General features: G+C 40.3%; 3 protein-coding genes and 1 long non-coding RNA gene across 6 annotated transcripts; 1 reads left to right on the top strand and 3 right to left on the bottom strand.

Moving 5' to 3' along the window:
• Window positions 1-228: 228 nt before the first annotated feature.
• LOC112290575 (uncharacterized) lies at window positions 229-7,479 on the top strand. 2 transcript variants are annotated; one of them, XM_024536974.3, is made up of 14 exons: window positions 229-724; window positions 1,542-1,788; window positions 2,089-2,262; window positions 2,490-2,647; window positions 3,029-3,097; window positions 3,319-3,553; window positions 3,647-3,846; window positions 4,097-4,274; window positions 4,642-4,764; window positions 5,002-5,138; window positions 5,419-5,550; window positions 5,873-5,975; window positions 6,338-6,453; window positions 6,741-7,479. In XM_024536974.3, exons 2-14 carry the CDS (start codon window positions 1,588-1,590, stop codon window positions 7,048-7,050), a joined length of 2,136 nt encoding a protein of 711 aa, XP_024392742.1. In that variant the 5' UTR covers window positions 229-724; window positions 1,542-1,587; the 3' UTR covers window positions 7,051-7,479. The 2 variants fall into 2 exon arrangements, with proteins under 2 accessions (XP_024392742.1, XP_024392743.1); XM_024536975.3 differs by having other exon boundaries at window positions 333-724; window positions 1,557-1,788.
• Window positions 7,480-7,999: 520 nt separating this feature from the next.
• LOC141046125 (uncharacterized) lies at window positions 8,000-10,044 on the bottom strand. 2 transcript variants are annotated; one of them, XR_016505919.1, is made up of 3 exons: window positions 9,601-10,044; window positions 8,979-9,061; window positions 8,000-8,795 (listed from the first exon to the last, which is right to left on the bottom strand). It is a non-coding gene; the product is annotated as an uncharacterized LOC141046125 (long non-coding RNA). The 2 variants fall into 2 exon arrangements; XR_012218826.2 differs by having other exon boundaries at window positions 9,008-9,061.
• A 1,946-nt stretch (window positions 10,045-11,990) lies between these two features.
• LOC112290824 (uncharacterized) lies at window positions 11,991-19,371 on the bottom strand. The gene is made up of 15 exons (XM_024537554.3): window positions 18,961-19,371; window positions 18,045-18,110; window positions 17,665-17,732; window positions 17,189-17,294; window positions 16,946-17,029; window positions 16,707-16,823; window positions 16,211-16,579; window positions 15,318-15,944; window positions 14,994-15,116; window positions 14,288-14,793; window positions 14,012-14,111; window positions 13,749-13,808; window positions 13,513-13,605; window positions 13,173-13,292; window positions 11,991-12,802 (listed from the first exon to the last, which is right to left on the bottom strand). The coding sequence occupies exons 1-15, from the start codon at window positions 19,129-19,131 to the stop codon at window positions 12,470-12,472; spliced, it is 2,943 nt and encodes a 980-aa protein (XP_024393322.1). The 5' UTR covers window positions 19,132-19,371; the 3' UTR covers window positions 11,991-12,469.
• Window positions 19,372-19,670: 299 nt separating this feature from the next.
• On the bottom strand, window positions 19,671-20,906 carry LOC141046131 (uncharacterized). The gene is made up of 3 exons (XM_073538387.2): window positions 20,732-20,906; window positions 20,463-20,564; window positions 19,671-20,256 (listed from the first exon to the last, which is right to left on the bottom strand). Exons 1-3 carry the CDS (start codon window positions 20,768-20,770, stop codon window positions 19,810-19,812), a joined length of 588 nt encoding a protein of 195 aa, XP_073394488.2. The 5' UTR covers window positions 20,771-20,906; the 3' UTR covers window positions 19,671-19,809.
• Between the last annotated feature and the right edge of the window lie 5,601 nt (window positions 20,907-26,507).

Below are 26,507 nucleotides of genomic sequence, written 5' to 3'. Positions count from 1 at the left end.
ATATTGGTCCCCTATCACCGCCTAATCGCGGGCACCGGAAAGCGTGGCCAGGGTCTCCGCGAGACGGAGCGAGATCGAGGAGGGAGGAAGGACGGGGAAGGAGGAGGAATGGTCAAATCGAAGCAAGTGAGCAATCAATCGAGCGAGCATTGGAAACCAAACAATCAACAAGCGAGTGATCGAACAAGGACCCACCTCATCGCGACGGACGACGACGACGAACGAAGAAGAAGGAGCAGAAGGAGAAGAAGAAGAAGAAGAAGAAGAAGAAAGAGGCTCACCAAGCAAGGTCGTCGTCGATATTCGTCGCGGGAACGAGCAAAAGCTGTAGTAGGTGCAGAAGAGCACACAGTGCAGCGCAGCAGCAAGAGAAGAGTCCGCGCGCGAGAACTGGAAACGTGCCCCGCGGACACTCGTCTCGTTGTTTCATCGCTGCGGCCAACTTCTCTTGTCCCTGCATCATCGTCGTATCACTCCTTCCCCAGGAGGAGGAGGGAGGACGAGCACTGTGTGTGTGTGTGTGTGTGTGTGAGTGTGTCGTGGGACTGATGCGTGAGCAGGCAGGGGCAGGGCGTTGATGTACACCGGTGGCTCTCGGTGGTGGTGTCGTATGCTGCGCGGCGTGGTGGGTGCACATCGACGACGGCATTGGGACGGGCGTAGTTGTTGCTGTTGCTGATGACTGCTTGAGCCTTCGAGCCGCGCACCAGCTCTGGTGGTGAAGGTGGATCTCCGCACACCCCGGGGTTGTTGTTGTTGTTCCTCGGGTCCTGCATGTATATGCTTTCACTTCGTGTGTTGAATTTCGTGCCCCCGCGAGTTGGAGTTTGGGCAGCTTGGATGGAGGAGTGGAGAAGGTGTCGGTGAGAAAGCGGGGGATGGGATTGGTTTGACGCGGCCCCCAGAAAGCGGTTTAGGGGTCAGTGTGGAGGTGAGAGAGAGTCAGGGTGATCCATGTGCGAGTGGGTGGGCGAGAAAGCGAGAGAGCGAACTAGCGGGGGGCGATCGGGTGAGTGTGTTTTTGTAGAGATGGCGAGCTCAAATACAGTGTGCGCGAGGCTATCGGGTTTCGGAGTTCTGGGTTCTGTATTGTGTCAGCTGAGTGTGTCGGGTGGGTGTTGGGCTTGGGGTTTTGGTATTGGTTTCTTGTTACGAAATCCTTACCATTGGCCTGTTCTGGGTGGGGATTGGGAGAGTGGAGAAGATTCATCTAGTCTTTTTGGGGCCATGCATACACTTGCTCTGAGATTTTGGTGCGCAAAGTGCGTTTTTCTTTCTTTCTTTCTTTCTTTCTTCTCTCTTTATGTATATATTTTCACTCTCTCACACACACACACACATGCACTAAAAATTATAATTTGGTTTCGTGAGAGATTCAAAGATGAAAGCTGGGATTTTTTTTATCGTGGTTGTGGGTGTGATTGCTTTGTATCTTTTATCACAGAAGAAGTATCACGAACCAGGTGACCATGCCGAGAGTTTCGTATGTTCAGTAGGGCGATGTTCGCAGAATGCATCGTTAATGAGTGACTTGAATGCAGGTGACTCTATCGCAGATTTGGAGATACCAAGCACTTGTGCCACGAAATGGACGGTCTGCTGGAGAAGATTGTGGAATTGGCGAAGGATGCTGAACATTTGAAACGCACTTGTCGGTGTGAGCATGGCACCCCTACCCGGTCAAACAAAAAAGCCAAGAGAAACGGTCATAACGGGACTCCCGCTAGTCCTGAAAGGCAGTCGACGGACATCATTGCTTCTTCGCCTTTTAATTTTCGAGGCCATAAGGTGTTCGTTTTTCTTAATCTGTATTTACCGGATGATTCCCAGCATGTGGTTTATCCATGCCAGGGTCGAGGAGAGTGAACAATACCTGGTTTCATTCATCTCAACCAGACCCCTTCCGCGCATTTCGTTGCTGTTGTCTTGATCTTGATATAGAGGCTTTCTAAAGAAGATTCAACTCCCATGAAATGCAGTTCACTTTTTCGCTGCCTTCGCTCTTTCCTCTGGCCTGCTTTATTTCACCTACGATGTACACTTAGGAAGAATTTCACGTTTAAATTTGACCGGTGGAATTTGGAGCAGTTGGATTTTGAAGGACCAGGAGGAGACGGTGACTGGGTGTCGGCATTTAAAGCAGAGGCTGGGCCATGGTCGGGTGAACGGCTGGTGGTCCTCAGCCTATTTGATGGACTCGGCGGAATTTGGCAAGCGCTCACTAAACTTGGCATTCCCTTCAGTGGGTACAGCTCTGAAGTGGTAAGCTTAAAACCCTCCATACAAGTCTATTTACAACAGAGTAAAGCACACGTGAATGAATCCTTGGCTGTGATATTTTTCATTCTCTGGTCACCAAGTTCGTAAATATCTTCGTAGTGGCGGCTACGACCATCAACTAATGTGCCGTTCATTGAAAGACCTGCATCTGTATATACTTCTCTCGCTCGTCGATGATGAAAGTCGATGCTTGGGCTGTTATGTCACAGTTGGCGCCAGCAATACAAGTTGTAAAATCTCGGCATCCCCGTGTCAAACATGTGGGTGATATTCGGAAGTTGAACCTGTCTGCTGTACCGGAGAAAGTGGATCTTGTAGTTGGCGGCTTTCCATGTCAGGATCTAAGCATCATGGGGAAAAAGGAAGGGTGAGCCTCACAAATTGTGCCCGGGTCTCTCAGCACTGTTGTATGAAGCCCGGAATGGATAACAATCTTTTTCTTTACACTTCTCTTAACATGCTCAGACTGTGCATTATTTATATTTATGCCTCGAGATTGAAGAGTGACGATTATGTCTTGATATTAACGTAATATATCTGCGGTTCGGAATGGGGCTTCTCAGGCTGGAGTGAGTTTATGGGGTTTGCTGGAGCTGTGAGTTAGTGAGTATATATGTACTAAGATGCTATCAATGTGTGCTAAGACACTCACAGCTCCAGCAATCAATGTGAAAGTTGATAGCTTTTGTGCATACTGCTGATCTTTCTATTTTCTTTTGGTTTGACTTAAGTGAATCTTTTCTGCCAGGCTACACGGAAGCAGGAGCAAACTCTTCTTCGACCTTCTTCGCGTGTTAAAGGTCTTTAAACCCAAATGGTAAGCCTTGTGAATATTTTACTGGGTGTGCATTTCTTTTCTTGAGGAATTAATCGATCAACTGCGTCGGTACCGCGCTTGTTTGGATATATCAGTTTGTCATTTAGTGATTCTTGTTACGAACATCAGTGAAGTTTTAAAGAAATGTGTTTGATAATGGTATAGGCTTTTCATATGTTGTATGCTTAAGAAAGTTGGTTTTTATCCATTTTCGGTCGCAGGTTCTTAGTAGAGAACGTTGCATCAATGTCGTGGGTTGATCGAGAGGAGATCACTAGGCATTTAAAAGTGGCACCCATGGAGCTGGATTCTCAAGAGATCACAGCTAGTAAGCGCCGCCGTCTTTACTGGACAAACATTCCTCATCCTCCACGGTTGCCTCGCTTACGCGATCACCCGTCTACGTCCCTTCAAAGCTGCCTTGAGGGTGCACTTGCACTAGAACAGAAATGCGGAGTAAGCTCTTGACATCTGGACTGAGTGACTTGCTTCTACTGATCATTGGAAGTCTTTGCTGAGTTCAGGCCCTGACTTATTTGGAGTGCTCAGGTCATCCTCTGCAGCAACTTGTATAAAGGTAGTACCGCCAGATTGGAACTCGTCCTAGATAACAAGACCAATAAACTTCGATATATCAAGCAGACGGAGGTTGAAGTGCTCATGGGCTATCCCAAGGATTATACGAATGTTGTAGCGCATGAAACTAAGGGGAGAACAGAACAAGCTGAAAAAGTCTTGAAAACACCAGTGTAAGCCAGCGGAGAATGGCCCGGGCTGTATGTTATATTGTTGTCCCGCTTTCATGTATTTGAGTAGGCCCCTACCTGTGAAACCATCTGGTAGATGGTTTTGCTGCCATCTAAAATTCCCTTTCATTCATACCAGAGTTTTTACTGTTCGTGTGATGCAGAATCACAATGTAGCAAATGTAGATGTCCAGAATTGATTGACTGCAGCTTCGCTTTCAGGATTCACCTTGAAATTGGGTTAATGTTGCAGGAGAGCGAAGTCTGTCGAGCCGAAACCTAGTTCTGTAACACCACCCTCATCAAGACAGCTGCGTAAGAACAGAAAGTCGCAAACTTTTTTCGTTCCACAAGTATGGGAAACAAAGCCAACTCGACAGGATAGCCTTAAAGACATTGATAGGTGGTTTTTACTGGGCAATACATTTTCGGTACGACCCATGTTCCAATCTTTTGACTTGCCATCATAAACTGGATTCACGTCCTGTCTTGCATTTCTAGAAGCAGAAAACCCGTTGCAAAGGTTCATTTCATTAAAATAGCAGCTGTACTCCTAGCATTACTTGAGACGCTGTATTTCTCATTTCAACAATTGCGTGACGAGATGTTGATCTGAATGTAATGGTGAAGCTTCAGCATGTAGAAGTTGGCGTGTTTTTAGAATTGCCCTCGTACATTCTGCAGAAAGTTTTAGCATCTCGAATTGTAAATTGTGGACCAACTTACCTTGTTGTGAAGAGGGTCTTCTCCTTGACATTATTTGTGGGCTTCTAAGTTATGTCTTTTTGGAGGATTCAGGTGCAAGTCATTGCATACCTCACCAGCCCGTTGCTGAGAGCCGAAGTTCGTTCCCATGGGAAACGAGTAAATATTGTTGGCTCAGTTAAAGAGGAGGAGTTGTCAGCTATGGAACCCGGTGATGTATGCATTTTTTCTTTCTTGTGTGATTTATGTCCTGATTATGCTATGGTTTGTTTATATGTTATAATCGTTGATTTCAGTTTGATAATTTCGCAATCTCTCGTACCTATGAGGATTATTATTATTATTATTTTCGTCGATTACTATGCGACTGTAATTTATAAGCTACTGCAATATGATTCCCTGCTCTTGGCTGTTGGCACAGACCTGATACTATTTTCACCTAACTGTTGGCAGGTTTGGGCATTATTCAATGAGTATGGGCGACCAAACTGGTATGCTGTCATTGAATCTAGAACTGGGGACAGATTTTCTGCCTTTCCAGATGCTACTGGTAAACGGAATGTCACAAAGCTGCCCCTCAAAATTGAAATGTGAGACATCAGAATCTACAATTCTCTCTCTCTCTCTCTCTCTCTCTCTCTCTCTCTCTCTCTCTGCTTATTCTTCTTCGTCGTCTACTTTTTAATATCTGAATTTTGTTTTTCGGGGATTTGTGGTTAAATGTTCCTCTAACTGATGAATAATCCACCTTTTAAGTTATTTTAGCATAAAAACTTTCTGGAAGTATTCTGATGACTTCACCATTTAGGATGATTTTTTCTTTTCTGATTGACCTTTACGGTCGTATCGTCACTTTTCTGAAAAGTGCAGGAAATATCTGGAAATGACGCCTGCCTATCTCAAAGAAGAAGTAGACGAGTGGAATCCACAGCGAGGTTCTGGCTTATTGAAGTTACGCAACGTGATGGATATTCAAGACAATTGGCAAGCTTTTTCTCACAGGTGCTCAAAACTTTACATCATCATATTTTCTACTATTTAGAACGAGGCGAAGCACCTTCCTCTTCTGCACGTTTCATCTGGCGCATAAAATGTAGTTTCTGTCTTGCTCAATGACATCGTAGAAGTTTCTTACGAATCTTTTCCTGTGTTTAAGTTTGCAGTTTCCTGTAGCGAATGTTTAAGAAATATGCGAAAATGACTGGGAGCTTGTTTTAATCGTAGCCTTGAACCTGCTGATCGCTACGTATCGATAGAGACTCAGATCAGCTTTGAGTGAATGTTGTCTCGTCACAGTTTGAGTTTGTTGAGTTCTTGAAAACAGGGTGACGAGCTATGTCAAGTTGGAGGACTCCTACTTTGTGTACCCAGGAAACGATGAGGTTTGGGCCGTTTATAATGGTGAAACCTTAAGTCGTTATTTTGTGGTGAGTTCATTACTTGGACATAGATGTTGTTTTGGCTTGAGACAAAAGCCTAACACCTCATGAGAAAGGTTTTTATCAACAGTGAAGAGTGTTAAGAGCAGGATTGATGATGGAGTTGGAAGGAAATGGGATATTCCGTACAAAGAGGATGCTTTCATCTTGTGTACATATTCTTGTTTGCAAATCTAGAACCGAAACATTATATATAAATCTGTGTGTGTGGTTGTCGACTAGCACACAATCGCAACTTTACTCTTTTTTTTTTTTTCTTTCTTTTTTTTTTTTTTTCCTGTTGTGCTTTTCTTTGATTTTCTGACGTACCCTACACTTAAAAGTCAAATTGATTCGCGTTGTTTGGGCAGTATGTGTCCGAGAGCACAATTAGTTCCGACAGACTAAGGAGAGGCAAACCGGGACAAGAAGGATTTCACGCGCGCTGCCTGCTTTTGCAGAAAACAGCAGAACATGAAATTTTCCTGTAAGATTTCCTGCTTCAGTATTCATCATTTCCTGTAAATGAAGTCTAGTTTTTTCTAGTTTAATGATTATTATCGGTTGTGAATAATCTAGTCGCGTTCAGAGCTTGATCATTGGAGTACGAACTTTTTCATGTTCTGCAAGAGTGACTATGTTTTGTAAAATGATCGTGGTCTAGTCCTAGAATGTTTGGAGTGGTGTTGAGAGTGGACTTTGCATGCGTGCTCGTTTCTGTCTTGCAACAGTATTCTGAATTATTTATTTGGCTTACAAAATGTTTTTGACCAGGAAAACCTCCACAATGGTGGAATTTACTGATCTCCAACCCTTTTGCTTTCGAGTTCCATTTTATATCAAACATGAAGCAAATTTGCTTAAAGTAGAGGTATCTGGCGTCAAGAGCCGACAAAGCATGAGGGCAGATAAGGATTCAACTGCAGGATATGAAAGGAGAGGAAAGAAGGATCTGGGTGGACCAGATGATGATGAAGATGGCGACCTTATTGGTGGTGATCTCGATTTTCCCGAAGACAATGACGCAGACCGTATTGGTGCTGCTACGGGGACACCAGGATCCATTGAAATGATGTCTGGATAAGGAAGTGACGTCTCCACTCTGTAAATCTGCAGTACTTTGGATAGCGGAGCAGCTTCCTCTCAAAATTTATTTTTAGTTCAAGCCCTGTAGCATAGATGGCTATTCTTGTCTACAAGAAATGATATCTCTGAAATCTCACGAAGGTGGGCAATTTAAAGATAGTATTTTCAGCTCCTATCCGCAGACTCGGTAGACAATCAGGTGCTTCGGCAAGTGACTGCGGTTTGCAAAGTTTTTATGCGGTAAGGGCTCAGGAACATGGATTGAAGGTGTTAATAATGTTTCTCCAGGTGGTAGGCTATCAGCATTCTTCCAAGTAGGTGACAGAAAGAACTTCGTACTCCTAAGCTGCAGCTGTACCCTTTACGATGCGTGTTATTCTTGTGAAACGTATAATTTGATGGGGCAAATTGCAACGTTGATTGATCAGAGTGGAACAATTCTTTCTGAGGTCTTTCTTGTCTTCACTCATGCTTCCAAGTCTTTTACCGAAGACGAGGTTGAACGTGTGGAATTGGGTTCCCATTCATTCGTGTGGTTTCCAACACTTTTGGATTTGTGTCATGAAAACAAGGGACTCCAAAGTAGTTGTTTGTGTTAAAAAAACTCATATTAAACGCATATTAAAACTTTAATGATGTTTATGAGTGCTAGTTTCCATCAAATAATGAACAAAAATGATATTCTTAGTTTAACAGAAAATCCGGTATAGGAAATGACATGGGCTTCTCAATGTCACGATTGTAGTTTCCTTACCTCAGCGTTTATGTTTAGTTTTATTTTAATATTTGCATCCATACTATGTACCTAATGCATTGATCACTAAAATTGTGCATTTCTGCTAAATATGTAATTCTTGCATGAGTGAAAGTAACCTGTTGCACCAAGTTTTTTTTTTGTAGTTATTTCAATTTCTCAATTTAACCAGGCACTGTCAAAGTGAAATTTGACCGAGGTTGCTTTCCCGATAATCTGCTCATCATTATTTTTGTTCATTTTCTTTGAGATCTGAGCGTGCCAACTACAAATTCTCAAAACTCAGACTATTGCTACTTGCATCGGTGTTAACAATCCATTGGGAACATGCACTTACCTTCATGGTGAACTTGTATCAAGAAGGGGAACCAGCTTCTAAACCTGGTTGAGTTTCTTCAACTACATTTCAGTTTATCTTACCTCAAAGCGCAACAAGCGAACAAATTCCAACAGAGACTGGAGATTCTCAATGATTTATTTATAAATATATGGTATGGGAATGGGAACCATACCATGAGCTATTGCTCTTGCACAAAGCAGTAATGAAGCTCCATATAGTTACACTATGAAGAGAAACTAAGTTTCCATAGGAGCATTTCAGTTGAGCTTCTAAATTATTTAGTGGCCTAGAAAACAGAAACTAGTAGAAAATACGAGTTTGCATTCATTTCCTATTAAACGTGTGTATCATCCAGTAGACTCCAGATTAAGATTGTATAATTAATGAAGTATACGAGTATAATAGTTGTACTTAACGAGATGTTTGAACGATATGGAGTGAGTATCTCCACAGACTATTCTGGATTAAGCAAACTTTCTGTTGTTTCCGCAACAGTTTGGAATGCGAAAAGAGGCATCAAGTGTGGTCCAATCGGGCATCTTTATCAGTCTTCGGAATTCTAAACATTGCCTGGTTCGGATCGAAGAGGGCGTATACCCCTTCACCATAATAATATTTGAGGTTTCATGAAGAGAAACTTCGTGAACACCTGCAGGAGGAGATCACCGTCCATGATTAGATCTTACTGTCTGAAACTAAGTATTATGATTAGTTATCAGTTAGGGATGGTGAACACACATTTGATCGGTTTGAAAGCTTCTTCAGCATTTGAGGAACAATTGAGGCTTCAGTTGCCAACATAAAAAGAAAAGAAGGAAAACTGGTAACTCACTGAATTCTTTTGATAAGGTGCTTTCTAACCTTCAATTTTTTGCTATCCTGGTAGACCGGGGGAGCGTAGTATTTCTGGGAAATCTGTATTCAATTTTAAACGAGAAACAAAAAGTTAACATGAGACTACATTCGTGAGACTTAACAACATGCAACATGTGAAAAGATTCAAATGGCTGAATCAGTGACACTGATGGTGTAATGGTAATAATTTACTTCAACGTTTTCCAGTTCCGACTGCATCATGGACTGATACTTTGTGCTCGTTTCTTCGACCTCAATCTGGTGGTTAAGTTGCATTAAAAGGATACAAGGGAATTAGGCTCTGAGAAGAAATGAATTAAATAGGAGAATAATCAGAGAGGTGTCAACAGCTGATGAATTCGTTGAGCAGGTCGACAACATGGAGTCCAGCCAAGATTCAAAAAAGAGATTAAAAGATGAAAACTACTCTGCCATGTTGTCATCGCGTGCAGTTCACACACTTGATCGAAACAAATTGCAATTCTTCCAGTAAACACCGACTTGCCTCTGCATAATCGTCAATATGAGAGTGCGAGCAAGGAAACAGTTGCAAAAGGATCAGGCACGCTCGCAGATCACTCTCGTATCGTGATTTTCACCTCATTTGGGAAGACTGCTGCTTCATCCGGAAAGTATCGTTATCAACGGGTGATTGTGGAGCTCACAGTCTGCCATGTTGCCTGTCCGTCGTTCAAAGTTTGTAGCTGTCGATTAAACACATATCTTGTGTCGGAGGCGAGAGACCCAACACGTCCAAAGTACAACTCATACATGCTGCCATGCCGATTTCCTAGGCTTCCAGAGCTTTCGCCACTACGACTTTGAACACGCTGGGACTTATGCTCGACGTTTAAGGTTTGTTCTCCCGCAACCAACGTAGATTTCTTGGTGCGGACTCGTCGTTGTTCTCACCGGCAGACTTTGTGATCAACGTGGATGTCTTGAATACAACAGTTTCAACATTATAATCTCTTTGAGGTTTCAGTTGTAGGTATCCCTACTTCAATGAACGTTTCACCAAAGAGTGGAATATTTAAAACGTGGAAATGCTACGTTATGAGGTTGCTCTTGGTGTGACATTGACTAGTTACCTAGATGAATTATCGTAGGCAAATGAAAGGTAAAAGCGGCGACTTTGATTTGGAAAGAATGCATATTCTAACATGTTCCAAAAAGTGAGGTCCAATCTGAAAGGTTTAAAATTACATACTTTGATAATACTTTCAAAGTGTCATGAATGGAAGGAGTGAAAGCATGTTCACTCAAACTATGCATTATAGAATTCGGTTTTGATTACCGATATTCTGACGAAAATTAGTAGAAATAAGCGAAATTACATTGAATTTCTACATCTGTACGAACTTTGTGATCAGGGCAAACAGACTATACATGCTCAAATAGTGGTATTATGTTTTAGACCATAAGGGAAGTTAACAGCTTTAGAGAAATATTGATTGCCTGCCAGTCATTGAAATGCCTCAGTCATGCCTTTGTTCTTCCAGTATTAGGTGCATGGCGGGGACCACAAATTCTTGATGGATGGAATGTTAGTAGACAACGGTCCACCTTGCGTCTCGTCGATAGACAAAGAACCGAAGGGGAAGGTGAATAAAAATTAAAAAATTAAAAAATTAAAAAAAATCCAAAAAAAAAAGAAGTATTAGAAATAGGAAAACGGTAAATTCACCAAATTCTACTTCAAAATCTCTGGAAACGTTGTCTGACCGCAATCAACAAAATGGATCAATTTGAAGGCGTGTTTGTCAAATAGCATCGCTGTTCTTGGAAGACCACTTAAAATTTAATATTTCCAGTAAGAAAACATTTGAATGGGTTTCAACGGAATCATCCTCACGAATAGTGTCTGCGGGTTTTCAACTCAACGAGTCTACTCCTTGCATTATCTGGTTGGATATTAATACAGAGGCTCTCAGATTTTGCAGATTTTGTAGCGTAACTGTTGCTTACAGTGTATCGACATTAGAACCGAGCGCGGGCTCGCACCGCCCGCCAACGTTCTCCAATCCACACTATGGCATGCACCATTACGGTGAGATGTGCAGAAGGCAAGAACTACTAGAGAAAACGTCAGCTCGGGCACAAACCTCGCCTTCATCAGCGGCGTTGCGAAGAACATCTACATTCAGGAGCCTCACCATGTTGGCCGCAGATCTAGACTCCCACAAACTCCCTTGCTAATCAGAATAATACTGGAAAATTCAACTCCAGCAACGTTTCAAAAGACCTTTTATCCAAACCAGCGAGAGACTGGAGGCAACGCGTGGAGTTTCGAGATCAGACACTTTGTCACGGATTAGAAAAATTTGAGTCGGTGAAAACAACATAGTTCACAACGACAGATTACGTAGCATGGCAGGAATGCGATTTTGGTTGACGGAACAATGAACGGGTGATCAATGCAGACCACCACCGATCGCACACACTGCGAGTTCGATGACTTCATCTGTGTCTTCGTTGCTTGAGATGTATGTCGATCAAGATTGCGAGGCCTTCGATCCGAGTTTGCAGATTTCGATACTGGGTTCTGCAGAAGTTAAATGGGTGGATGAGGAAACGCAACTATTTTGTGGTAGCAGGAGATGTATGAAAGTCTGCTTCCTCTTCGACGTCTCTTCGCTGCAAGATATCGACAAAACGAGCATTCTCTTACACATTTTTTCACACGAGTTGTCCAATTGATGGTCTCATTTTATATTACATGTCGCAGAAATATTTCTTGAAGTTCCAGTTTGATGTAAGCATTTTAAAAACACAGTAAAATACATGCATTCGTAAACAGTTCAATGTGACATTTAAAGATTTCATTGCACAAGATGCAAAAACAAGTACAGATTTCAGTTTTATTGTGCATACAAAAACAATCTTAAACTAGATTATTATTTTGTACTTTTTTATATTAAACTATTTTTACTTTATTAAATATTTCATGAGGGACGTTTTAAAATCTCATTTTAACCAGTTGTGCAGATGGGTCATATCTTCTATCCGCTTCGGTTTTGTGTGTTTCAGGTGGGAAAACACCACCAACTATACAAATCCCCAGACATGGGAGTGTGAGGGGAAGAACCAGCCATTTCCTAACAGAAGTTCTGCTTCATCTGCCTCATCTGCACTATTCTTTACGCATTGTCATGTAAGACACATTCAGGACATACCTATTCAAAATGCTTCTAGATTTGTTTTAAGAATCAAAGAAAAAGAAAAAGAAAGAAAGAAAAAAAGAAAAAATTGCACTTCTGTTGTACCGGGTTTCTTCCCAGTGGGAAGCTGAAGAGAATTTCTACAAATTAGATGTGGAAGGAAATCAAATATCTTCCAGAAGAAATGATGCGATACTGAACTCCACTACATACAACTAATACCTTTGAATGACGTCATTCTAGTGCCATCTACTAGACTCGCAAATAAAAACGATTTTAAGATAATTGATTACTGGTAGGTAGGTTGTCAAGGCTCAGGACGCAGTTTTGAGCAATCCTGCGAGGGGAATAGATAGCGAAACGTAAAGTCGTTCGGTAGAACGTTGAAGTTTCTTGAGCCGAGGAGACGATGCCTGCGCTGTTGAACGACCTCAGACACGACATCTACTTGGTTGCTGAGAAGGCGGTTGAAGACCCAATCCATGATGTCAGCATCTTCAACATGTTCACGAGCATAGGTGTAAAGCAACTTTGGGATCAATAGCCTGCCCTTTGTTGAGATTCCTACGGCCGCCCTTGCATAATCACGGAGAGAATCTTCGAGCTGCGCCTTCACATGCTTAGCTGTGTAAACTCTAACCTGCCAGTACACAAAAGTATAACAAAGACTTCAGACCGTGAACTTCGAACTAGATCGCCGGTGGTCAACGTGCCGTAAGAATACACGTCTTATTGCAACCTCATCAAAGCCCTTCAATAGAATCCTCTTCGAAAGCATTACTTTGAAGTCGAACAAAATCGAGATGACCCCTATCCATTTCGTAAAATTAAAGTACACATGGGAGATAATCTTCATATTAAAAAAAAAGAAAGAAAAAAGAGGGCTAGATCGCGCACAACTACTCACGGCGAAGATGCGCAAAGAAATCTAGCAACTATTACAATACAGAAATTGGAGATAGTTCTATTAAGCTTTGACATTTCAATTAGTGAACTTAGACAATACGTACCATTGGTGATGATCGAGTTCCACTACACAAGCCGAAGCTGGCAAGCGACTCTGGGTGATCTATTCCAAATTTGCTTCGATCCTCGGTAAGCTTATTCTTGTGCAGGGACATCAGAAGAGTCTGGTTCATCAAAGGCATTTAAAATCATTATTGCGGTAGTATTATGGTATCGCTGCAATGCAGGTGTCGGGAGTTAACCTGTTTGTTCGTGATAAAGAATCGAGAAAATATAGTTCAACATAAATCAATGGATTGAAGCCACAATCCTAATAAATAAAATAAAATAACTTGAGTAACGAAACAAAAGTATTTTTACGACTAGCAGTTCACCAGTGCTTACAAGTTGAGGTCGATGGGCAGTCGACTTCGACCTGAGAAGACAGAACTCCATTGTGGCAGCGTTGAAGGAGTGCCCTCCCACAGTGTAAGCTGCCTATAGATTTCAATACACAACTCAGCTACACAAAAAAATGTTCCTTTCAGCAATCTAGTAGATTATGTATTGGAGGCACGTTATCTACCAAATTTCAATAGAGTCAGCAAATATTGAATAAAAGTGACAGTACGTACACATACCTTTTGAAGCAATGCGAAGAATTTAAGGTCACTCTTCGGAATGCCATATGCCAGATATGCCTGCAGCGTTTGAGCGTTTTGAATTTAGTTTCAAAAAACGGAGAACCAAAGAATGCAGATGCATCTACAACTAAAAAATCGAATACAGAGATGCCCCAGACGCCCATTATCTATACCCAAATAAGCATACAGAAAATAAAACTAGGTCCGGCAGACTAGAGAATTCAATATTTGGCAAGCATTCCATCATGTCAAAGACTTACGTGCATTAAAAGAGCATTGTACAAGTTGATCCAAAAGGCAAGCTTTTCTTCATGCTTCAAATTCGAAGGATCCAGTCTTGATAATTGCTCCACTAATATCCTGCAAATTTAACTTGAATTATACTCGCGAAAATGCACACTCTCAGGTAACTGCTGCTTTGTCAAAGGTGGTCTGTAGACAATGCAGGTGAATTTAACGTATAATATACAACAACTTCCAAACCGAAAGAAATTCGAAACCTGTCAGCAAACAATGTGTAGATAATTGCCACTCACTTGAAACTACCTAAAGCTTGTGCAGCAAACTCAAGCTGATCCTTGCCGACGGAGAGCCAAGAAACCTCCAACACATGAGCGTAAGGGCCGATGTCTGCCCATGGAATCTTACCCCTTGATTTGAAGGGGTCAGGAGAGTCTTCATTGCCTAAAACTCCCTTACTACGAAGATCCACCAGAGGACTTCTATTCACTGACAATATAGAAGATTCAGTGACTAAGGAGGCAGACGAATTCGTAGTTGCTGTTAGGGGTGAAGTGGAAGTTTGAGTTTTGCTCGATGATAAGGATTCTTGTTTCGAGTTGTTCGAGTCAGCCAAATGGCGGTATATACTGATCATGCATCGAACCATTTGTTCTGAAAGTTCATTGGGCGAATAAGACGTTGAAGCGAGATCGTAATCATTGTCCATTATAGTACTATTTTGCGAGTCATACTCATCCCGATTCACTGCTCTAGCATCCACTGGTGACCATATTGAAGATAGAAGGGTGCTAGATTTCACCTGCAAGGAAACGACAAAGAGTCAGGTTTATCACTTCTTAAAACTATCCTTATTTGGCAATTAATTTTAAGCAACGATGTACGAAAATCAGGGAACAGAGGAGTGTCTACTTAATGTTCTTTCAAATATAATGCAGATTGACAATTCAAATCTCCCTCAAACATGAATAAGAACCACATGACGGTGCGTATTCACAGTACCGATGAGAAGCTAGACGTCCGAGAGGAGCCAAACGACTTCACTCTTTTAGGGTTCTTATCCACTGTTCCTTGTCGTTGAAATTCACGAACGTTCGTTGCGTCATTCCGGTACTTCGTTCTTTGCTGCATGACAAGTATCTTGGAGATTTAGGAACCAAACAGGCCTGGCAAAATCTCAAAAAAAAAACATCCCAATACACAATCCGTTCAACAACAACAATACATTTTATGCTGCGTACATAAAAATAGCACAGAACATTTATTACTTAATGATGCAAGGCAGCAATAAAAACACAGAAGTAAGCCTTAAAAAAATATCCTAACCTCGTCAATTGAATCAGCTTCGGCCAATTGCGCCCAAGGCTGTTCCTCTAACACCATGCTGTGAGGAATGGACTCGCTCTCTGGCCAAGGATGGTCGTCCTTGGAAGTAAAGCTCGATGGTTTTGGCTTGGTTGCCAGCATTGCCATTGTTGGAATCTCGTCTTCTAATTCTCTCGACAAAGACAAGGGCTTTACAGTAGAAGGTTTCCACAGAACCTCAGCTACAGGAAGGAAAAACTTATCATCATCCTCAGCAAGATCAGCCAGATCTGGGGAATGTGGCCGTAGAGTTTTAGCAATAAAAGCAGGAGAAAAACAATGAGGATCATCATCGTCACCAACACAGGCAACCGGTACAAGACTTGGATCTAGGTAGCAATCTTGAGGAGAGCCACAGTACGCTTCAGCAAATGTGGCCTGTGGTTGATGCTCGTTAAGAGGTATCCAATGCTCTTCCTGCTCCAGAGGGTTCGGTTCCCAAAATGATCCAAGTCGTTGACTCTGTATGTCATTAGCTGTGTTACATTCATGATGTATGCCCGGGGGTGATATGGTTACATAGTCGTCTTCAGGAGACTCTGGAATCGTTAAATGAAGATCTTGCCGCAGTATGAGAGCCCGTTGCTCCTATCAAGCACAGCGAAAAAGAACATAAGATGACATCTACTCACTAGAGAACCACTTCGGATTTCGGTTGTACACGGAAACACTACCAAAGGCAAACAAAACATCTGGTAAAATCTAAAACACAGGAAATAGGCGGGATATTTACAACTACAGAACAATGCTAAACGTGTGGGATTCATCGGTTAATAGGAATTCCATACAGATAATGTATGTTTCTCCACATTGAATGACTGACAACTGAAAGATGAAACCATTTCAAAACACACCTTCCAACTTTTTTGAGGTAGTTGAAACTGAGACTTTTGCCTAGGAGACGTACAAGACTGAAGACCAGTCATCTCCTCAAGCGTTGAAGTTGAAACTGGCTTCAACTGCTGCTCCTGAGACGAGGAAGATATGCTAGGTAGACTATCACTGTGATTATCTCCAAAATTTGCGTTAGAATCCAAAGAGGCGGAGTACAAATTAGAGCGCTCTGAGCTCAAGGGTGCACTTCCTGCTGAAGAATGCCTAAGTTCAAATATTTCCCTCTCTATGCGAGCATGTCCTACTTCATTCTGTAAAACTGAGGTTTGCTCCTCTAATTTCAAAACCGCCACCTCCAACAGTGTGATATTGGCCAAGAGTTCCCGAGCCTGCACCATGTAGGGTGCAGAGTTACAAGTCGTTTCAAAATATGATATCAAGTCGGATATTTGGAACACAACGTTGTCTACAATAGAAATAAACTAATTGCTCACATGACCGAAATTCAAGACTCACAGAAAGTGGTAGATGACATGGAAATTTGTTCAAAGTTCCTGACGTAGGTTCCAATGCGCTTTCCAACACCGCACGTAGCTCAAGTTCCTCCGCCAACTGTTTCTGTAATGACAAGACCTGCAAATACTAATTTCATTTAATATCCGACAAACAAAATATAGTGAAATTGAGGTACATCAAGGACCACTACAAAATTTCATTTCTTCAAAATGCGTAAAACATTATACCACGTCACTTACTTCCTCTTCAAGTTCAGACAGTTGAACCAGACGCTCGAAAGTCTTGCAGTTTGATAACTCATTCTGATCCTTGTAGCTGCTTGTCTATTGCATTGAAGTATAGTGAACGTTAGATTAAATATATCCAATGTATTCTTAAAACAAATCCTATACTCGCTAACCACTCAACTGCTGTGGCAAAATAAAGATCAAAGAAAAACAATCTTGAAGCATCATACGAAGAGAATCTGTACGTACTCCCACCTCGCTTTCATTAGATATGCCATTTGATTGCTTTTGGTTCAAACATACTTTCAAGGCAAGCGACTGCCAAGCTTTCTGTTGTTTGCGATCCTGCTTGAAACTTGTGCTGCATGAAGGAAAATATTTTTTAAAATATAAATATAATTAACAAAAAAAATGGCATCCTAACAAACCACTATTTTGTTTCCCTAATAGTTCATTCAGTAAGAAGTAAATAGACCACAAAGTTGAACGCATAGACGGTTCTGAGCTCTATTTAAACTGTGTACGGAGAATAACAATTTTTAAGTGCTCAAGATTACAGAGGTGTGAGAGCGAGAAAACAAGTCTGACCTAAATGAATCCCAACTCCTAGAACGATAAGACATGAAGGCATCAAGTTTTTTTCGATGCAGGTGACAAAGAAAATAAGTATCCGACTTTGATCTCATTCACAATTTGAAGGAAAAGAATAAAAATATAGTAGGAGAACTTACCTCTTTTCTTCAACATTGTGGTCCCCACTAGGCTCAGAATCCTGAGTCTCAGCCCTCTCAAAGCTCCCCTGCAATCATAATGTAACTCATTATTCTGTAAGCAATTTAACCTGACACATAATAACCAGCTGCACCTAAGTGTATTAGACCTGGTGAAACGGCCATAGAAAAATTCGTGCTTATCCTCTTGGTCGCCCCTAAAGACTTCACTCACCAGTTTGTAATTTGACGCCCACTTTGGATGGTTTCCATCATTCTAAGTACACAAACTTTGAATCAATCATACTTAAGCCAGTGTGTATGTATTCATTGGTTCGAACAGTAGAATCTATCATGGAAATAGAGGCTTGACTACATTAATTCACGATTGGCACACTTACCCAACTCCCTAGGCTAGATTTCACGCGTCGTCTCGGTTGCCCAATTTTGTCCGCTTTAGCATTCCTCTGAATGAAACAAGCGACCAAGTTAAAAACCAAACTCGCAGTTTCTTCTTCAAATTGAAGACCCATAAGTCCAGCACGATTGACGAAACTGCTCGAGGAAGCTGGAAGGAATCCTTTAACTAAATACCCTGGGGATAAAAACACATCAAACCAGGGAGAAAAGAGGCACATCACTTTATCCAGTTCACACACACAAATCTACGAACCTTTGAAGTTTTATACAAGCTAGAGCACACATTGAAGGCATCGTACAAGGAGGAACACTTGCTCGAAATTTAAGACCAAGTCGCTTCTGGTCTCGGACAAGCGCAATAAAGGGGCAATTCCGCACTCACAATAAGATCATCAACCATCAAGGATAATGATGCGGACAGCATTCAAAACAAGACACACAGCTAAAGAAACCAACAGACGAGGATTACGCTGAACCAGGTCAACAAAATGACCTCTGTTATTCTATTTTCGCATGCTCCATGTTCATAGTAATATAAGCACTCACGAAAAATTCATTACTTTTTCGGGAACAGGAAATTTCTCGAATTCTAGAGAGATGAGGGACTTGAGTTGGACCCAAGCCTTGCTTTGCGTCTATGAAAAGTAATATTTAATCTACAAGCTTCTTTCTGCATCTGAAAGAAGATGCAGAATAGCGATGCATCCTTACAAGATTACACCAGTAGTTAAAAATACGAACTGCTTAAAATACAGAGAAACCCTTTGCGGCTTGCTGAAAGATGTAAGTAGAGAGAGGGAGAGAGACACATACACGCACGCTAAGAACCTGTTTTCTCGACTGAGGAGAAAAATGAGGTGTGAACTAGGAATAAAATATGCAGAACGTTGTCTTTACCTCTTGCTTACAGGGATGTACAGAGAAGGAAGAAGTGCTAACATTGTCCCTTGACGATGGAGAAGACCCTCCGTACGACGTGGAAGCAGGTGAAGAACGCTCCATCTCACTACTATTGCAGCAGCTTTCCCTCTGTTTCGCCCTGAACTCAATTGGTTCAATCGTACCCATTCTGGATCCTTCTTTGTTCGTCTTTGAGCTCTGTCATTAGAGACACAGTTAACCTCTTGTACTCTTTGAAGTCATCTTCATGCCAGTTCCAAGCGTCTTCTTTTCTTCTTCTTTTTGAAGATCTCCTTTTCTCGACACTCCTCGCTTAGCTACCTGAAACGGATTACACTGATCTCTCTTGTGGGTCTAGGACTTCAAGCATGGGAGGGCGGGAGATTGTACCAGTACTGTCATTGTGGGGACAGACAGATATAGTCCTGATGTAGGAGTGCATGAATCAAATAGGGAGAGTCTTGTTAACTCAAAGACTCCCCCTACATGTATCAGGCGTCCTCAATCCTAAGTACACCGACCGTATTGACAAGAACTTCACTTTCTGTGGAGGTAGTTCTCCCTCCAACAGCAGCATTGAGACAGTACAGTACTCTGAGCTGAAGAAATAGCCTCAGTACGACCAGTCTCCAAACTCGGCAAAGTCGCTTCAACTCGTTTACTCTGGAAATGATATGTCAGAAGATACTGGGACTAATCGATCGACACATGAAAGACCTAAGCACGAGAAGATCTTAAGTGTGATAAACAGATCGACAATGTAAGGTCTCCTCCACTTGAAATTCGGAATAAAAGTGGAAAATGCTCGAGCCACATGCTGTCTCCTGTCCAGGCCAAGAGGAGTATTCACCATGTCCATCTAGCTAATGCCTCGACTGTTCCTTGAAGAGGCTTCACAAGCATCTGTTTCCTCGTCGAGCTCGCAAGAGTTGATGACAAAGCAGCTTGCCACCACATCAGACCTGAAAACTTGTTCAACGCAGTGGCTGCGTCTGCTCTCCGATTACACGCAAGCCAAATCATAGTCGAGAACCTCAACTTCACATGCCATCCTCTACAGCCTAGCTTAGTATTCTCGTCCAAATTTCGACACAGACAACGCGGCCTGCTCAAGACTGGATTAGTCACGGTGCAGCGCGGAGTCACAAGAAAAGAGTGCCCCGACTTGCACTCAGCAGATTCATTCCACCCTGATCGAGAATGAGCTTCACAACACAAGCAGAATAAACCTCCCCGAGGATAGACCGCCTCTGCGATCGAAATCTGAACAATCAATCTCTCTACTCGCATTCTCTGAAAACCCAAAAAAACCAAAAACCAAGCTCAGCTCCCACTCTCTCAATTCCACCACATTTTGTCCGTTCACTGGTTGCATCTCACTCCCACTCTCTACAAAAACCAAGTTCAATCGCCATACGCGTCACAAGTCAATTCTCTGTAATTTAATTATCATCACACACACCCGCGAGGCTACTCCTCCTATATCACATCTCCAATACCTGCTCTTCTCTCAAAAACCGTCTACACATCCAAACGGGTTCGCCTGTCGTCCATGACTGCGCCTCCACCTTCTCCTCTCCCTGTCGCACCAAAATTCTACCCTACCGCCCCGCAACTCATGAGACACACCAAACACATCCGCTCCTCATGAATCAAATCAACCACGCTCGTCACAACGATCGCATCCAGTGTCAGCCCAAAATCAGGTGGCATGGTCCGTCATCTCAACAGGACCAGTGTAATTTTCGCAAAAAAAACACACACACACCTTCCAACGACTTTCACCCCCCGCTTTATTCGTCGTCATCAGCGCCCTGCGCTTTCGCTCCCCACGCCATTCCTCTCACTCAACGAACAAAACCGGCGACCAACAGCCTTGAATGATATTCATCAAGCAAAGCCCTGCCATAAGTCTTTTCGCTCACGTGCTGCTTGCTTGTTGTGAGCAGACGCGACTCTCGCCAAAATCAACGCCATCGCTCACTCGTCCTCCGTCGCCGTCTCCAACAGAAGTCGCAGCAGCACACCACTCCTTGTCTCTCCTCTTCACTTCTTCACGAACGACGCCGACGACGACGTCGACGAGGACCACTAGGACGATATCCGGCGGCACAGGCAACGAAGAGTCAATGAAAAGTCAACCCACCATTTCCGGCCCAGCTTCCGTCTGCCCTATCTTTAGCGTCTACATTCGATGCTAATTTTTCGTTCGCTAGCTTTATTATCGTCCCGAATAACAACTCTTTCGACAAATAAGCCAACCAAACTGCTAAAAATGACGTGGGGCCCTCTTGTGCGGTGTGAACGGAGATTGCATGCCGGGAGCGCTTTGGGAACGAGACTCGTTCGAGAGGTTCCCAAACTGACATTTTAGAGCCTAACTATATTTGGATACCTCAGAGAGTGTGACCTGGGCAACTTTTAGGGTTCCTTATTCTAAAATCAAACAAACATTTTTGAAAAAATAAATAAATAGATAAAACATCACTTGATTTTTGCAATGCATGCACATAATTGTGCGTTCAAATAAGTTCAAAATATTGCATTAAATGCACCTACTCCAGGGTTAAATTTACAATAACATGCATAATTGCCTTTTTAATCTCAATGCGTTTACAATGCCCCCTAGTATTCATGATGTCCTTCATTTGATACCTTCCTAGTTATTTAATAGGGTAGGTCATTTATAGTTCTTGGATTATGGGTTAGTTTTTAGAATTTATGTAACTTCTAAAAATGTCATTCTCATTATGTGTATCACATAATTGTTTTCTATTTTGTTTCGGGGACACATGAAATAGTAACGTACTCTAAATCATACACTCAATCCATCGTTCTTTCAATTGTACTAAAATTCTGCTTGTCTTTGACTTGTTATTGTAGACCTCAATGTAGGCGTTACAAAAATAAGTAAGTGTGGTAAAAACACTCTTAAATGTTCTTCATTAATAATTAATAATTGAAATTATTCTCATTTTGGAATATATTTACGTATACGGAGACTCTTTGTTGCAACAAACTGTTCAAATTTCTTTAGTTGTATGTCACTGATGCTAGGTTAAATTTCCCATGTTAACATGCTATTGTCGCAGTCTTGGGGCAATCTTTGAGTATAAATTAACATTTTCGACAAAAACAATTACACTTTTATCACAGTTTACAACTTTGTCTCAGCAAACAATGTTACATTTTATTCTCATTTTAAAAATAAAAATAAAAAATGGTTTTTTTAATTGACGTTGCTTACCAATTGCAAGTCTATAAATGCCTTCTTAATGGATACATGCATTACAGACAGAAAAAAGGAAACGTTTTATTAATGACAATAATGCTGTAGTTTAAAGATCAGGAGCATATTCACAAGCATAAAAGCATCCCCCTTTTTACAGAAAAAAACTAACAGGTATGGTCTATGAATAAATAACATAATTTTGATGCAACATTAACAAATCCACACAATAAGCAGTGTAATATTTTGGTAAAGACATGCCCACTGTACATTCTACATCTTGATCTGCATTTATTAGAAATATGGCATTAAGTGAAGCAACAGAAATGCATCTAATGTTCAATTTGAAGATTTGCAATCGTAACTTTCACACTTAGTATGCTGGATACACTTGTAAAATATAATGAATACATTACTCTTTTGCATAATATGTATATTAAAAGGATATTAAAACACCATTTTTCTATTCATTAAGTACCTCTAGTTACAAGAGCAATCTTTCAAATTTTGTTCAGAAGAGATGATTATAATTTAAACTCAAATCAGTTTCTAACTAAAGCATACTATCTGAGTTCCATGAGCATTTTTTTTACTTCCATTTCTATATTTTTACGTTCCCAAATTTGTCCCAAAACACACTTGCTGTGTGAAAGTTCATGAGATCAAAGAAGTGAACCCAGATGTGATAATACCATAGTGTTTAACAAATATAGAAGTTTCTTCAGAATCTGGCATCTCTTTCCTTTACCGAACAAAAGCACTTAATTAGGAAACTACAGAACACAAGTGAATGAGAGAATGAGCCAAATGCACCATAATCTAAGCAGATCTGCATCTCAGATCTGAAGAGTGCAGGGCACAAACCCTAAACACAGGTCCATTTTTTTTATTATCTCAATTGAGAATGTTTATTTTCTGACAGTAGACAACTATGCATATCTTCAAAGTATTGTAGTTCTGCACAAGCTCATAGTTGGATGACCAATATCTGCTTAACAAGGTTACATAAAAATGCATATATATTTGTTCAAACAATTTGCTGCACTGCTGACAGAAGACTAGAAAAAAACAATAGTATACACTTTGTACAAAAATCTGGGCAGATAACTTGATTTTTTGTGAGCTTGCTTTCTTAGGTGTAGAGGCAATAAGTGAGAGAGCTAGATTGAATAAGTGAGTACAAGAAGAAAGGGCTAGTTTTAATTTAAATCAAAAATTTTACCAGCAAGTTAACAATTAAAACAAGGGGTTGTTGAACTTTATACAGAAACATGATCCAAACACAAAATTCAAGGCCCCTTTGCAGCAATTCAGTTCAACTTGTTTTCAGCTTTAGTCACTAGAAACAAGAAACACCCACCCAGTGAATGATTCGTTCCTAGGACAAAAAACACAACAGGTAAGGAACTTATGATCATGTGAAGAACATAAACTCCTCCTGTCACATTGTGAATCAAAATTAGGGTTGATGTGAAGGAGTCAAGGCCCAAAATACCCCTATTCCTCTCATTATTGGCATAGAGATCTCAGGATTTGACACTGCAATCTTTCACACTACAAGTCAGGGTCAAGCTTCAAAAAACCCATCAGACTTTAACCCATCACAGACAGAGTTTTTTTCTTTTTTTCTTTCCCCCCCCGATAATACTGAATTTCCTCTATAGCCAGTTTTTTTCCAATCCTTTCGGGCCACCTTCTAAAAACAAGCTAAAGTCAACTCCTCTTACACCCTAAAAGCATGAGTTTTGCTTCTGTTGGGGCCACCGCAAAAGTCAACCTATATTCTACCTCCAAAGCATGAAATCTGCTTAGCATAGGCACACCTCCCATCCATCCAACAGTGCTGGTTTTCATCCATTAATCAATTTATTCATCCAATGGTGGACAGTGCATAGGGAGAATGTAGTGAATAAATGAGAATGGAGGAGCTCCCAATCGTATCAATGTACGTATGCATTTTAATTGTATTGTATTGTACGTATTTTATCTGCAGCTTTGTGGGTCATTTTCTTCTTATTTTGCATTGTTTTAGGGTTTCTTTTCTTCTCGTGGCGTGCTAGTGAGAGCGGAGGGGGGGGGGACCCTTGGGAACAGTGTATTCAGCTGGGCTATTTATCAACTCAGTACCTGAAGTTTTGAAGGCCAAGTCTGTTCCCATTCATTGCATGTATGTTGGTGTACAAAAGTGTATAATTAGAATATTAATAGTGTTTGAATCCAATACAATACTGAAGCTCCTTTTTTTCAATTCTGTTGAGAAGAATTTTCAATTCTCTTGAACAATCACAACAAAATTAAATCCAAAAGTATCATTATCCTCATTTGCATTTATCAATAATTAGTTTGAAAGGTGTATTTGGCTTCACATGAGTTTCATGTGAAATTTGGATTAAATTTCTGAGAACAACCATCCCTACATTTCTGCACATTTGAGCTTGTGAGAATATAAGCCAGGTCAATTTATCCCACAATCCAGTGGATGGTTGTAAGATCCTCCCACCAAACTTAATAAAAATAATAATAAAACTACACATGTTTTAAAACATTTTTTGAATTTTATTTCTGTGCTCTACAATACAACTTGATTAGTAATGTTTGGCATCCTAATCAATCATTCATATATATATATATATATATATAAATATATTGTTTCTTCATTGTGGTTTTGAAATATGCATGAAATTGAAAATTTGAAAATAAGATGTCATCAATATAAAACATTATGTATATAATAAGAATGTATATAATAAACCAGTTTTATTCTATCATTATTTAAACATATGAACTCGTGTATTTTTTTACAAAAAGAATGTATGTAAATGTATAAGTGTGTATGTATACGCAAGATAGAAGTTTAAGAATGTTTAACATCTACCAAATGTTTTAATTAACCATCCATACACCATCTTTTATGTTTTCAGGTGTGTTGCAATAAAATAGATTAATTTTAAAAATTGAAGTTAGGAAGAATCGTTAGTTTAGACTGAAAACTAGTTGTATTGTACTTCAATATTGAAATACAAGAACAAAATGGAATGTATGAAGCAATAAAATAACCAAATATGAATGTATGTATGGCTACATATATATAATTCATTCAAAAATATTATACAAATTTGTTACTATACAATAATTTTTATCAAATAGAGGCATTTTTTTGTCAGGATTAAAACGAATTACCCAAAAGAATTATTTTAAAAAATAGAAAATGATAAATTTCATTATATTAATTCAAACCCTATGATAATAATAAGAATAATAGTAATGATAATAAAAGTTTCATTGAACAAGTTCTGTAGGAAACACTTTTGGCAAACCTAAAGCACCTTCAATTGCATCCTCAAACGACATTCCTTTACATTCCTAACAAAATTTTAACATTGTTAAAATCCAAAATCAGCAAATTTCTCACTATTTTCGAAACTTTCTCCGAGGTAAAAAATTGATACGTTTTAGAAATAGTGGTTGAATCTAAATGCCAGCATGAGCTTTGAGTTTCAAGTAGTCACCAAATTGTATAATTCTACCTGTATAATCCAACTATTCTAAGATCTAAACAATTGCTCAGACAAACAAAAACTTAGTTTTAGGTGTTAAAGTCGTGTATTAGAATAGTTTATGAAGTTTTCCTTTCATGGATAATAATTCAAGACTAAAAACCTATACTGGCATTCATAATCTAATCTAAAAGTTTTGGTTCGTTGACTAATTCTGTATGAACAAACCCATAATTTAGATTGAAACAGATCACTGTGGGTTAAAATGAAAACAGTATCTTGGAGGTGGAAAGAAGTCACATAAAATGATCCAAGTGTGGATCTTGTGAATTTGTTCATGACCTCTTGCAAGCTAAAAAAATAAAGAAAAGGAAAAAAATGAACAAATATATTATGATATCTCAAATATTTACTTATTTTTATTGCAGTTGTTTTGTAAATTTCAATTTCTTTGAATATGCCATGGTTAAGAAGTTATAAAAACTATCATAAAATTTGAACCAGTGATATCCTTATACCTCTGTGTGTATTTCAAAACAGCACCAACATATTCTTGTGATTCTATCACATGGGTGAGAAATTTAAATGCCCAACTATTAAACTTACTAGCTTTTAAAAGAATATAAAAACAATATTTTATACATGCATACACACAAACCTAACTAGAAATGAATATCTCTTATATAAAACAGCTCAAGAAATAAACCAAAGGAGACAAAAGCCATCTCTAATTGGCTGTATATCTCATTGTTTTCATCAAAAGTGAAGCAATAACTTGGTTTTTGATCAATCAAAGATCAAATTTGCATGTTGTTGTC

This window comes from Physcomitrium patens, chromosome 13 (genome assembly GCF_059467195.1).
Source record: "Physcomitrium patens ecotype Gransden chromosome 13, ASM5946719v1, whole genome shotgun sequence".
Lineage (NCBI taxonomy): Eukaryota > Viridiplantae > Streptophyta > Bryopsida > Funariales > Funariaceae > Physcomitrium > Physcomitrium patens.
The sequence above is the reverse complement of the archived record's forward strand: the minus strand, read 5'-3'. Positions and strand labels throughout refer to the sequence as shown.